This window comes from Stenella coeruleoalba, assembly GCF_951394435.1.
Source record: "Stenella coeruleoalba genome assembly, chromosome: 16".
Taxonomy (NCBI): Eukaryota; Metazoa; Chordata; class Mammalia; order Artiodactyla; family Delphinidae; genus Stenella; species Stenella coeruleoalba.
Window position 1 is genome coordinate 35,542,119 of NC_137162.1, and position 13,902 is coordinate 35,556,020.

At 39.9% G+C, this 13,902-nt stretch overlaps 1 protein-coding gene across 5 annotated transcripts in view; it reads left to right on the plus strand.

The window, feature by feature from the left end:
• Positions 1-786: 786 nt before the first annotated feature.
• The window catches only part of LOC307175299 (uncharacterized protein), an 84,162-nt gene continuing 71,046 nt past the window's right edge, over positions 787-13,902 (plus strand). For 4 of the 5 annotated variants that reach the window (XR_013824296.1, XR_013824297.1, XM_079900276.1 and 1 more), the window contains exons 1-2: positions 841-884; positions 10,172-10,281. Coding sequence is in view for 2 of the 5 variants with exons in the window: in XM_079900276.1 (XP_079756402.1) it covers positions 856-884; positions 10,172-10,281 (139 nt within the window). In the remaining 3 variants the exon portion in view is untranslated. Of the gene's footprint in view, positions 885-10,171; positions 10,282-13,902 lie in introns of all 5 variants that reach the window. The other variant, XR_013824295.1, reaches the window with a different exon arrangement.

Here is a 13,902-nt window from a genome sequence, read left to right on the forward strand (position 1 = left end):
GTGGCGCAGTGGTTGAGAGTCCGCCTGCCGATGCAGGGGACACGGGTTCGTGCCCCGGTCCAGGAAGATCCCACATGCCGCGAAGCGGCTGGGCCCGTAGGCCATGGCCGCTGCGCCTGCGCGTCCGGAGCCTGTGCTCCGCAACGGGAGAGGCCACAACAGTGAGAGGCCCGCGTACCGCAAAAAAAAAAAAAAAGAAAAAGAATACTGTAATATTTATGGCAGTGAAAATTTGGAAACCACCTAAATGTCAAACAATAGGAAAATGGTTAAATAAATTATGTCATACTTGTTACTGGTTATACGAACAAGATAGTCCCAATGCTCATGGAGCTTATAGTCTAACAGCCATTAACAATAAACACGTTTTGGAAATATAGTTAATAATATGTTGGGCTGCACCCCGCAGGCCTACGAGGCCTGTGCTTGCCCAGCTTCAAGAACAAAGAGCGAGCTCGGAGTCAGCAACAGAGACATCAGTGATTTAATGGAGGGGGGAGCTTACACGTGTGAAGCAAGGTCCTGGAGCAACACCCCACCACGTGCAGCGAATGATGGGCAGGACGCGGCGGCAGTCTTCGCTGGGGGTTGGTGGGGGAGAGGTTACCAGTTATAAGGAGAATTGATGTCAGGTGGGCTCATTAGTTACCAGGGAAACTAGCAGAAGGGCACGCCCCTCCCGGCCCCTTTGATAAGAACAATCACCAGCTGGGGCCTGGGGCAAGTACATAGGAAGGTCAGTCAGGTGAGTAAGATATAGGAGAAGCAGGCCACTGGTCGGGCAGAGGATGTTCTGAGAGCGAGAGAACAGCCATCTTGAGTGGCCTGACCGTACATAATACAAAAAGAAAACTAATGGCACAATTTCAAGTGAAAACTTCCAGGTAAGAAGCTGCATTTGCATATATAGTAGTAAAATCCCAATTGAAGAAAAGCTTATATGTGTAAGTCCTTGTGTATGTATGTATACATGTGTATACCAGACTGTTAAAGTGGTTATTACTGAATGTTGACATTATCGATGATTTTTATTTCCTTTTTTATACTATTCTGTATTTTCAAAATGTTAATGATAAGTATTTTTTAATAGTAAGTGTGATTTACAGCCTATTCTTTTCCCTTTCCTTATAATTTTCTGCATAGAATGTATAACTGGAAAAAAGCATCAATTAATTCACAGTATTGATATCACTGTGTACTGAGAGACTGTCTGCAGAAGTGGCTTCCTAATTTAGTAGACTTTTGCCTCCAATAGATCTGTAGACCTGAATATATGTGTCTGTGTGTATGTGTGTGTGTGTATGTATTTATATCATAAATGGATTTTTACAACAAAATGGATTATTCCCGAAGTGCAGTTTGAATATGCTTTCCCAGACTGTCACCATGGACTCTAATGAGATTGAGCTTACCTGCCCTTCAAAATACAGGCACTAGAATTTCATCAGATGGCTTTTAAGCGAGCAAATTCATGTCCTTAAAGTATGGAGATGTAGTAACACTAGGCCATCCCAGTCAAATTTATTTAGTAAATTTGCTTTGCTTTCTTCTTGTCAATATGGAAATCTGTAGAGATATTAAAATGTAATTCATGTTGTGCTTAAAGAAAATAACTGTTGCTCAATACAATACAAAGCCATTGAATGCTAACACCATGCCCCTCCTTGAACTACCAAATACCATTGAGAGGAGTGAGTGAATTCTCAGAGGTGATTTTAATTTAGATTACTAAAAGATTTCCATAGATATAGAAGTTTGAGTTGATTAAACTTTAAACTTATCTGATTATAGCACTTATTATATTATGGTTGAAATTACAGGAAAGTACTTCAATTCATTGGATAATTATGAATGAATAGGGAAAGTACTTCAATTCATTGGATAATTATAAATGAATAGGGAAGGATATGACGTAGAAAATTTGTTCCAATTATTTAAGTGATAACTATATGAAGGAAATTAAGAAACTGAAGTTGTCTCAACGTATCAAATTGCCAGGCAGAAGCTTTGAAGATGAATGGCTTCATGGTGCCTATGATGCCTAATTATCTTCTGAGATGTTGTTTCCTTAGTTTAAGAGATAAAAAGATAAAGATAAAAACATGCAAATTCAACTAATAGAAAGGCTGACCTATTGAATATTATGTGTCTCTAGCTTATTTCCTTAGCTGTTTTTAGAGAAGTCCCCCAGCAAAAGTGTCGTTAGGTGTCCTAAACAGATCTTCCTCACAGAGCTTTTCTTTGTTTGCAGCTATTCTGTAGTTAGCCTCCCTGATTAATGAGCATGATTAGTGGACAGTTACACATTTAAAGCACTGACATCCACAGAGGATGTTTAATAGTGATCCCTGTTTTCAACTTAAACTCAATCTGGGAGTTATGGTTCTTTCCCCAAAGCTAAGAAATGAAACTTCCTTTATGCTGTAAAATGAATCAGCACAGGGACGTGGACTCACGTGGGTAGAAGAGCTAGGGAGGGGGCATCTTTTGGGGGAAAACCCATTTAAATATTTTCTGCCTGTCCATGTGCTTAAGTTAACTGTATTGTAAAACTGTACATGGATCTTGTTACAAATTGGGATTAGTCATTCTCATAAAATCGTTGGCATCTCCATAAAGGCATGTCTTAAAGAACTGTTCCATCTATTGTAACAGACAAATATCTGCTCTGGATGCTCACCCACTGTCTATAGACAGAGGAGAAGACAGTTTTAAAGCTCTTTCTTTAATTCACAATCACTGCTTCCCTATCCAGTCTCCCATCAGTGAAGCAATGCTCAGCTCCCAGTGATAGCCTGATATTGAGCAATTTGTATGCTTACATTCCTAATATCTCTTGCTGTCATCTCTTCAGGCTTCATCCTTTTCTCAGATACCAGGGGGAAGTTAAGTTTGAAATCAATTGATAATGTCAAGCATGACTATAAGTTGGTTTCACAGAGATAGTAGGAAATAAAATTCTTAAATAATACAGGTCAGTGAGAGTATAAGATTGGCAACTTATATTCTTAGGGCAGAAGTAGCCTTCTTTCCTTCCTTCCTTCCTTCCTTCCTTTTCTTCCTTCTGTACCTTACCTTATTCTATATAGGACTTGAGAAAATTTCTATTCACTCATTCTAAGCCTTCCTAAACTGCATGGCTATAAAGAGGAGAGGTGTGCCACCTCTGTCTATTTTGGTATTTTATTTTCTCCAATACCTGCGGGAGGAAGAGGATGACTTATGTTCCTTCTGCACCTTAGTAGGGTCTATCCAGATTTAGGTTTGGCAAATCAACCAATACTTCATTGTTTCTTTAAACTGGCACTTTTAAGGCAAATTTATAATAACAGTTAAGTAGGATTTTTTTGGTTCCCCTCCTATTCGCTCAGAGTTTAAAATGAGTTATTTTAGGGCTTCCCTGGTGGCGCAGTGGTTGAGAGTCCGCCTGCCGATGCAGGGGACGCGGGTTCGTGACCCGGTCCGGGAAGATCCCACATGCCGCGGAGCGGCTGGGCCCGTGAGCCATGGCCGCTGAGCCTGCGCGTCCGGAGCCTGTGCTCTGCAGCGGGAGAGGCCACAGCACTGAGAGGCCCGTGTACCGAAAAAAAAAACCCCACAAAAACAAAATGAGGAATGAGCGCTTCCCTGGTGGCTCAGTGGTTGAGAGTCTGCCTGCCGGTGTAGGGGACGTGGGTTCGTGACCCGGTCCGGGAAGATCCCACATGCCGCGGAGTGGCTTGGCCCGTGAGCCATGGCCGGTGAGCCTGTGCGTCCGGAGCCTGTGCTCCGCAGCGGGAGAGGCCACAGCAGTGAGAGGCCCGCGTACCGCAAAAAAAAAAAAGAGTTATTTTATTTAAGCCCCCAAATAATCTTATCATTAAGATTTTATTATCTCCATTTTTCTCCTATGGAGACACAGAGGCATGGAGAGATTAAGTCACTGGTCCAAGATCTCAGGAGTGATGGGAGCAGTGTTTAAACTGACTTGAAACTCAATGCTGTAAACCCCCAAATCCCTCTGCACATACACTGTGAATTGTAATCAAAATGTGCTAAATATTTAAGCCAAACTTAGGGAGTTTCTGGTTAAATACTTGCAAAAGCATTTTTACTCCTCTTTCTTCCCTTAAAACTCACCTAAAAAAAAAAAAAAACCTCACCTAAAGTGGCAAAAAGAATGAAAAACAGGGGGGAAAACCCCTTATATTCAATGAAACAATAAAATGGCCCCAACTGCAACCTGCCCCAAACTGCCCCAGATTTCTCTCAAATGTCCCAAACCTAAAGACTCATCCTATAATTCTTTAGATTCCCAGGATATCTTCTATGCTATGACAGGACACAGGTCCCTAAGTGAGGAATGCCCCATGGAGACCCAGGTTAATAGTTCTCACTGGCAGTGATGCCATCTCTAAAAGAAAAGTCTCACTGGCATTCCTTTTTTTTTTTTTTTTTTTGCGAGTTTAATTCTCTTTTTTATTGAGATACAGTTGCTTTACAATATTATATAAATTTCAGGTGTACAAGATAGTGATTCACAATTTTTAAAGATTATACTCCATTTATAGTTATTATAAAATATTGGCCATATTCCCTGTACAGTATATCCTTGTAGCTTATTTATTTTAAACACAGTGGACTGTACCTCTCACATATGAGGAAACTCAGGTCCAGAGAGGTTAAAGTGTCAAAGTTTACCCTGGGAGTAAGGAAGTAAAAGGTAGAGCTGAGATCAGAGTCTAGGATATTCCTCTTGTCTAAATCCATCCAAACAGCAGCAGGATAAAGGAGAGCGGGGAAGCTGTTTTTCACCTACTCATAACCTAGAAAGGACTTGATGGACAGCGGCACTAACCCTCAGAGACAAAGGGGAGACATCCTCCCAGGGCAAAGCATTAGGTGTCCCACCTCTGGACCTGCCCTCTGGCAGATTTCAGCAACCACACCCTCCTCCTTCCACCTTGATGTCCCCGTCCGCACCGCCCCCCTCCCCACCGCTTCTCAGCTCCTGGTCTGAATCAGTTGGGGCTTCTGAATTCCTAGGAATGGCAAGAGGAAGCACTTGGGAAGGAGCAGAGCAGTCAGGGCTGTGATTTGAATCCTTCTTCAGCTTTTGGCTTTTCCATGTAGGTACTAGAAGTATGAGTCAGGAGGATACATGTGCGTAATCAGAGCTTAATTGATTGTCTAACCAGTGGCACAGATCAGTTCTGAAATTCTGCAGTACTCAAGCTCTAAATCCCAATACTAGAGTTTCTTATACACTTAACTCTGCCTCCTACATAATTCTGAGTATGAGTCATCCCCTTTCTCCCTCTCCCAAGCATCCCTTTCAGTTACACATCTTTTGGTTCTAACTCATTTTGCCCCTGCCTATCCCTGGGTTTATTATTTACCAGCAGTCTTCATTACCATTTCAGTATTTCACTGGGGATGAGAAAATATTCCACTGTGATGCTGAACAACACTGAGCAGAAGTGTCAACCTCCATGAATTTTCACTCCACACGAAGGCTGGAGAAAGATAGAGGGGTCTGCCTGTAGCTGAAAGTGATGGGTCCACAGCAGGGGCTCTATATATTCCAATCTCTTTGGTAATCTGTATGTTTCATCAGCCAGGAATGTTGGCGATGAGCACCCTTTCAAAGTGGATGAAGGTGTCCAGATGGCTGTTTCCTTTCATTCTGATTAAAACTGTTAGCTTAACATATGCACCAGAGCTCCGAGCCCACCATATAAATTGAGATAGACTCAGTGAGACTGTGTCCACAGCCATGAACCTGAATTGACTTTGTGGATTGCTCTAGATCGCTCTCCCCTGTCCACATTATTCCTTAGCTAATAGTTGGCTCCATTTAAAGAAGACTCACTATTTCCATTTTAAAGGGTAGAAAAAAATACATCACAAAAAGAATCAACCCCCAAAAATTACCAACAGAAAGGAAGAGTTCAGACAAATAAGTGTACATATTTTTTAAGAAATTACATTATGTTTTCCAAAAGAGAGCTCAAAGGGTTCTGTGAAGAGACTATAATACATCAAGCAGGAAATGAATAGTGTGTCAGTAGAATTTAGGGAAGAACTGCAAGGAAACAAAATCATTACAGAGATGAAGCACACTTCAGAAGTGACAAGAGTAAAGGACACAGTGCTGAAAACACAGCCAGAGGTAAAAGTGGTGAATAGGCTTGAGGAATCACAAAGACAAAAAGGAAAAGACAGAGATATTAAAAAGGGTGTATGGGAATTCCCTGGTGGTCCAGTGGTTAGGACTCAGTGCTTTTACTGCTGAGGGCCCAGGTTCAGTTCCTGGTAGAAGAACTGAGATCCTACAGTGTGGCCAAAGAAAAAAAAGAAAAGAAAGGTATGAAAAAAAGAAAAGAAAGGTATAAAAAAAGTGGTCAGATTGGAAGACAGAGAAAGCATAATCAACAAAAGTAGAATTGATTTTCTGAAGAAGAGAACAATAAATGGAAGAGAAAAAGTATTCCAACATATCATTTATGCATTCAAGGAGTATTGATTGCATACTTACATAACTCTAGACATAAAGGAAAAATTATCGAGTAAAAATATAATAGAAGACAACTTTTTTGAACTAAATAAAAACATGAAGTTACAGATAAAAAAGACACAGTTTATCCTAGGAAGAAAAAAATAACAACTTTGATAGTTAAGGCACATCTAGGAGAAATTACTATATTTTAGGAATAAAGGAAATTCAGTGGTCAGAAAATTTAGATCTTATACAAGGGAAAAATACGTTTGATCCCAGCTTTCTTAACGGGACCAGCCAGTGTCTGAAGACAATGGAACAGTATCTACCAATATCAAGTGGCTTGGTTGTGCAAGTGGAAAGGTGTAAAACAGACATTCTAAATCATGTGGTATCTGTGATCCAATCTTGAAAAATCTACAGGATGACAAACTGTAGTACATCAAGAGATAGATGATGATGTCATGATTTGTGGAGTAGTGGTGAAACTCATGGAATTAGAGACCAAACAGCTATGAGGAATATGACCACAGAACAGACTGTAATATTATAAACTTTGACAATGTAAAATAATTATGTAACTAATAAAAAGTGGGAATTGAGGGAGGGATGGTGGGAGAAAGTATGGTGTTAATTTCCATATCTTTCAAGAAGGGAACGACTAGGCATTAACTAAACTTAAAATAAGTAATTAAGAAAGAATCTTAGCATAGTTTAAAAAAATAACTCTATGTCTTTTTGTTTGGGTTCCTTTTTATAAATTAACTCTCAGAAATATTGATTTGAGATTTAGTAATTTTTCAGTTCTTTGGTAACTTCCGGCAAATTTCAAGAACACTGAATTTATAGTGAAAAATTTTATCTTGCTTAAGAGATAGGTTTTAACATGATCCCAGAATGTGAATATTACATGTAATCAAAATTTTCTTTGAAAATCTCAGAAAGTGTGTGGCAGTGAAGGCCACTTTTGCTTAGTGAGTTCAGCACGGCCAATTTAATCTCCAGCTTTGGAAGAAATCATTGTTTCCTCATTAGAGTACTAGGTAGGGTAGTAAGTTTGTGTTTGGAGGCATATTATGCAAACAGTATGTCCTCTTGAATGCCAAAGCTCGTATTCAGTTCAGCGAGATACTTGCATACGGAGGTACATTGTCCTTGACTGTGAATGAGGAACAGATAGAAATGTCTCTCATGCTCCTTAAGTGAAAGGGAAGGTAAGTTGAAATGTCTGTACTATGTAAATTTTTAATTTTCCTCTCTGTCTCTTTCTCTCTCTTTATATAAGTGTATGGTTGTATATGTGTAAGTTAAAGAAATGCTTAGTGTTGACTTTAAAAAAAGCGTAAGATCTGTGAGTTTAAGTTTTATTCAGGGTCTTGCTGAGGACTAGAGCCTGAGAGTCAGCTACTCAGTAGCTCTGAGGAAACTGCTCCAAGAAGGTAGGGGAGGAATGAGTTTATACATGATTTTTGGTTAGGAAATTCATGCCGTCAAGCATACATCTTAGTAAAAGATTGCTGCTAATCGTGAGGAACAGATATCTCAGATGAATGATTTTAGTGCTTTTCTGTGTATGGGAAGATGTGAGAATCTGGGGTCATTGAAATTCTTCCTGAAGTATGCATCTAACTATTGAAGGGCTTGCTTCTCAGGAAGCACAGAGTGCCTCATCCTGTTTTTCATCCTGAATTCCTTTCTGGGTTTGCTGTTGGTGGTCAGCTGCAGTGGGTTCTGACTTAGCCCTTGTAGAACTGAGTGGTGAGTAATGTTCTCTGTCTTAGCAATCTTAATTTTTGCTGTATCCACATTAGATAATGTGACTCCATGGAAATATTTTAATGAAAACAGCAGGTAGAGTAAGTTCATTTTGCAAAAGTTTTCTTTCTTTCACTCTCTCTTCCTTCCCTCCCTCCCTCCCTTCTTTCCTTCCTTCCTTCCTTCCTTTGTCTTTTATTTTTGCTTGCTTGCTTGCTTCCTCTTTCTATCTTTTATCTATTTGTTTTGTATCTGTGTACATCCTTCTGTTCATCCAACCATGCATACAGTTATGTGTGTGACATATATGTGTGTGTGTGTGTGTGTACTTAGATGTGTGTGCTTGTATATATATATATATATGTTTATATATATATGTGTATATATAGATAGATATAGATATAGACATATCTGATTTACCTGAAATGATGTCTACAATGTGGTAGCAATGCTAATCTCCAGTAGGTGGGATTTGGGTACTTTTTTATCGTCTTTTTTTCTACCATTCAGTATTTCTAGAATTGTTTCATGAGAATGTATACATTTATGGAACTATTAGTCATTCTTTTCTACTCTCTATACATAAAGAATTATACAAAATTGACTCCTAACGTGTTATGCCGTTATATCTACAGGTAGACCTGCACAAACGCTGCATTTTGTACTTAGATCCATAGGGAGCTGGCAAAAGCTGATGTGCCAAAGAACAGGGTCTTGGTGTCTCTCCGTACTCCATCTCTTCGCCTGTCAGCCATCTCTGTTGGTTTCTCCTTTGGAGCAATCAGTTCGCAAAGATTTACTGATTGTGCTGCTCCTTGGGCTGTCATCTTGGAGGCGACCTACTGTCACTGGGGACCATTCGCTGTCTGCTTGTCGTTATCAGCTTTCTAATCATTTCTTCTCTTTGTTCCCTCACTTTCTTCTTTCACTTTGCTTTTATGCTGCTCTCTGCTTCTTTCCTCCCTGCTTTCCTTCCATTTCTCCCTACGCTTTCTATGATGCCATGCATTCTGTGCTATGGCCTTGATTTATTTCCTTTGGACTTGCTTTTCTATTTTCTCACTCATGGGATGGGGCTCTTCATGGCACTCCTAAGGGTAGTTTGTTATTTTGCCCAGGAGGAACTGATATAGTGGACTCTGCCATCAGAGTCTATCTCTTTCCAAAAAAGCACTCTCTATCCTGGTTCTCAGGAACAACTGAAAGCATCTTTAGTAGAAGCTACAGGACATGGGATCAAGGAAGAAAGGCAAATCGATTCTCTGGAATGCCGCCAAACATTCTTATCCCAGGTGCAGGCATTGCCCAGGGAAAAGAATCAGATTTGAGAACATTATGCTGTAGTGCTATTTCCTTCATCTTTCTTCTTAGGCATATACATATGTATCTGACTCACTTTACACCTAAAACTAACACAACATTGTAAATCAACTATACTCCAATATAAAATAAAAATTCAAAAGACTAAACAAACAAAACATTGTATCTTAAACATATTGTTTCTCCCTTCTTATCTCTGCTCTCTCTTCCATGAATTCCCAACAGACATTTTTGGAACTCATGTAATTTTTCTTGCCTCTTTACTTTTTCATGTTTTTATCTCTTTATCTCTTTGTGCTGTTTTTTTTTTTTTTTTTCTTTTGCGGTACGCGGGCCCCTCACCGCCGCGGAGCACAGGCCCCGGACGCGCAGGCCTAGCGGCCATGGCCCACGGGCCCAGACGTTCCGCGGCATGTGGATCCCCCTGGACCGGGGCACGAACCCATGTCCCCTGCATCGGCAGGTGGACTCCCAACCACTGCGCCACCAGGGAAGCCCTCTTTGTGCTGTTTTATGTGAGACTCATCTGGGGAAGCATCAGCATTCAAGCTAATGTGGTTTTTGGGAGTGTTCAGTTCCTCGCAGGCTTTCGGGCTGAGGGCCTCAATTTCTTTTCAGCTTTGGCCAGAGGCTACCTTCAGCTCCTTCTTGCCTGGCCCTTTCCATATGGCAGCTCACAATATGGCAGATTTCTTCTTCAAAGAAAGCAACAGAGAGAGAGACTCCTGGTAAGATGGGCTAGTTTTATGTACACACAGTCACCTACATTCTGTTACCTTTGGCATGTTCTCTTGATTAAAATCAAGTCACAGGACCCACCCACAGAAAGCATGGGAATCATGGGCTCACCCTAGATTCTGTCTGTCACAGACACCTCTATAATTTAATGCAAAATGAACCTACATAACCACTAAAAATAGAGTGTTGCCTGTACCCTTTAAGTTCTTTTTGTACCCCTTCCCAATCATTTTTTCCCTTCTCCCTAACGATAACTACTCTGTAAAACAATCTCATTTTTTCAAAGAAAACATATTTATTTATATTCCACCTAGGAATGCATCCCTAAACAGTATGGATCAGTATGGGCTATTTTATTTATTATTTTGTTCGACTTCTGATTTATTTTAAGGATACAGAAAAAGAACTTAAAACTTTTATTCCCACTAGTCCCCTACTGCCAGGCATAACATCTTCCAGACACAACATGAGGGAGTTCACTCATGCATAATAACTTTTCTTCATTATGACCACTGCATCTTCCTGACCCCAGCAGCTCTACGTGGCACATGGTACTGCAGCATGAGCAGTGTAATTTATTTCTTCCCCATATTACATTGAGGTATATACACTCTTTTTTTTTTTTTTTATTCAGTACGCGGGCCTCTCACTGTTGTGGCCTCTCCCGTTGCGGAGCACAGGCTCCGGACGCGCAGGCCCAGCGGCCATGGCTCACGGGCCCAGCCGCTCCACGGCATGTGGGATCTTCCCGGACCGGGGCACGAACCCGCGTCCCCTGCATCGGCAGGCGGACTCTCAACCACTGTGCCACCAGGGAAGCCCGAGGTATATACACTCTTATCGGTCAGTTTGTCCTGTTGGTTTGTGTAGATGTTAAAGTTCTCTATGCTTTGTTCTCTTACAAGTGTTAACTAGAACACTTTTGATAGGGTCAGAACTCAATCTTTTTTTTTTTCTTTATTGAAGTATAGTTGATTTACAATGTTGTGTTAGTTTCAGGTGTACAGCAAAGTGATTCAGTTATATGTATGTATATATATATTCTTTTTCAGATTCTTTTGCATTATGGGTTATTACAAGGTATTGGATATAGTTCCCTGTGCTATTCAGTAGGTTCTTGTTGTTTATCTGTTTTACATATAGTAGTGTGTATCTGCTAATCCCAAACTCCTAATACACCCCCTCCCTCGTTTTCCCCTTTGGTAACTGTAAGATTTTTTTCTATGTCTGTGAGTCTGTTTCTGTTTCGTAAATAAGTTCATTTGTATCATTTTTAAGATTCCACAAAGAAGTGATAGCATATGATATTTATCTTTCTCCCTCTGACTTACTTCACTTAGCATGATATTACTCAGCCATAAAAAAGAATGAAATAATGCCATTTGCAGCAATATGGATGGACCTAGAAATTATCACACTAAAAATCAGCTATTTTAAATGGAACCATCTTTTTTAAAGTGTTCCAGGTTTGCTTTATTTAGCTCAACATTAGGTTTGTGAGATTCACCTAGGTTCAGTGTGTAGCTTTATCTTGTTCGTTTTTATTGTGTTACAATAGTTCATTGTATGAACACATCACACTTTGTCAAGTTTACTATTGATGGACATTGGCTTATTCCAGTTTGAAGCAACTGTAAATAATGGTGCAAGGAACATTCTTGCACTATGTGTACGCTTACACTCATTTATGTGGGATATCTATCTAGAAGTGGAATTCCTGGGTCATAAGGTCTGCATATTTTCAATTTTAGTAGTTATGTCAAACTGTTTTCCAGAGTGGTTCTTCCAATTTACACCCTCCACCAGTAGTGGGTGAGAATTCCTTCTGCTTCCCATCCTGACCAATAGCTTGTATTGTCAAGTTTTTTTAAAAAATTGTTTTTACTTTTAGCCCTTCTAGTAGGTATATAGTAGTACCTCATGTGACTTTAATTTGCATTTCTCTGATCATTGATGAGGTTTCATGTGTTTGTATATGGTTATCAGCATTTTGGATAGACTTTTCATATAGTACCTGTTCAAATTTCTTGTTCATTTTTCTGTTGAGTCGTCTGACGTTTTCTCATTCATTTGTAGGGATAATTTTCTTTTTAAATGTCCATTAGACATGAGCACTTTGTCAGTTATAAATAATATTAAGAACTTCTCCCACTCCATGGGTTATCTTCTTACTATCTTAAAGGTGTCTTGATTTTAATTTATTCAAATTTGTCAGAGTTTTCCTTGATAGTTACCATTTTGTGTGTCAGGTTTAAGAAGTCTTTCCTTTTCCTTAAACCATGAAAATACTCTCTTCATTACCTTCTAGGAGCTTTATTTTTGGCCTTTGCATTTAGATTTACAATTTACCTCGAAATCATTTTTCTGTATGGTGTGAATTAGGGGGTTATGTTTCTTTTATTATAAATGGATTTACAATTGTGCTGGGACCATTTATTGTAAGTAATATCCTTTCCCTACTACTCTGCCATGTTATCTTTGTCATAAATCAAATCTCCATAAGTGTAGGGGTCTGTTTCTGGGCTCTCTATACTTATACTTTCTGCTCTTTCTATCTTTTCATCAATACTGCAGTCTAATTTTTTAAAACAAGCTTTATTTTTTAGAGCAGTTTTAGGTTCTTAGCACAACTGAGTGGAAAGAACAGAGATTTCCCATATACCCCTTGGCCCTCACACATGCATAGCCTCCCCTATTATCAACATCTCCTACTACAGTGGTACATTTGTTACAATTGATGAACCTACACTGATACATTATTATTAACTAAAGTCCATAGTTTACATTAAGGTTCATTCTATGTGTTGTATAGGTCTATGGATTTTGACAAATGCATAAAGTTATGTATCTACCCTATAGTATCATACAGAATAGTTTCACTGACCTAAAAATTCCCTGTGCTCCACCAATTCATCCTTTTTTCCTTCCCACCCCAAGCCCTAGGAAACCACTGATCCTTTTGCTGTCTCCATAGTTTTACCTTTTCCAGAATATCATATGGTATGGAATCCCACAGTACGTTTATTGCAGGGCCAAGAAAGGAGAATGGGTGGCTCATGCTCAAAAGACCTGAACGCCCCAGTGGGTTTCAGGGAAGAAGGTTTTATAGGCAAATTTTGGGTTGCAGGGAGTCTAACTCTCCTCTGACTGGTTGGTGGTGAGGTAACAGGGTGGTGTTCCAGGAATCTCAATCATTAGCCTTCTAGTTCCAACCAGTTTGGGGTCCATGTTCTTGTGTTTAGCCTGTAGTTACCAACCTCCACCTGGGTGGGGGCCATAGTTCCTGTAAAAGAACTCAGAGGTATGTATCACATTGCTATGAACACCTGCCAAAGAGGAACTAGGACCCTGCCCCACCGCTGCATTATCATTTCTCTGTGTTCCCTCACTCCTCTAGTTGCTAACTGTTTGAACCTGCCCTTTGTAACTCAGAGAAGGTCTAGGAGGCTGAAGGCTTTTCCCTACAAACAAGAAATGGGGAGCACAGAAAGGCCTTCATATATACTTGGGAGGGCCCCATAGGGTCCTACATGGTTTCAGAATCATAAAATGAATTGGGTCGTGTTCACACTTTGTGTATATTCTTTGGTAATATTTTCCTGTGAGCCAAC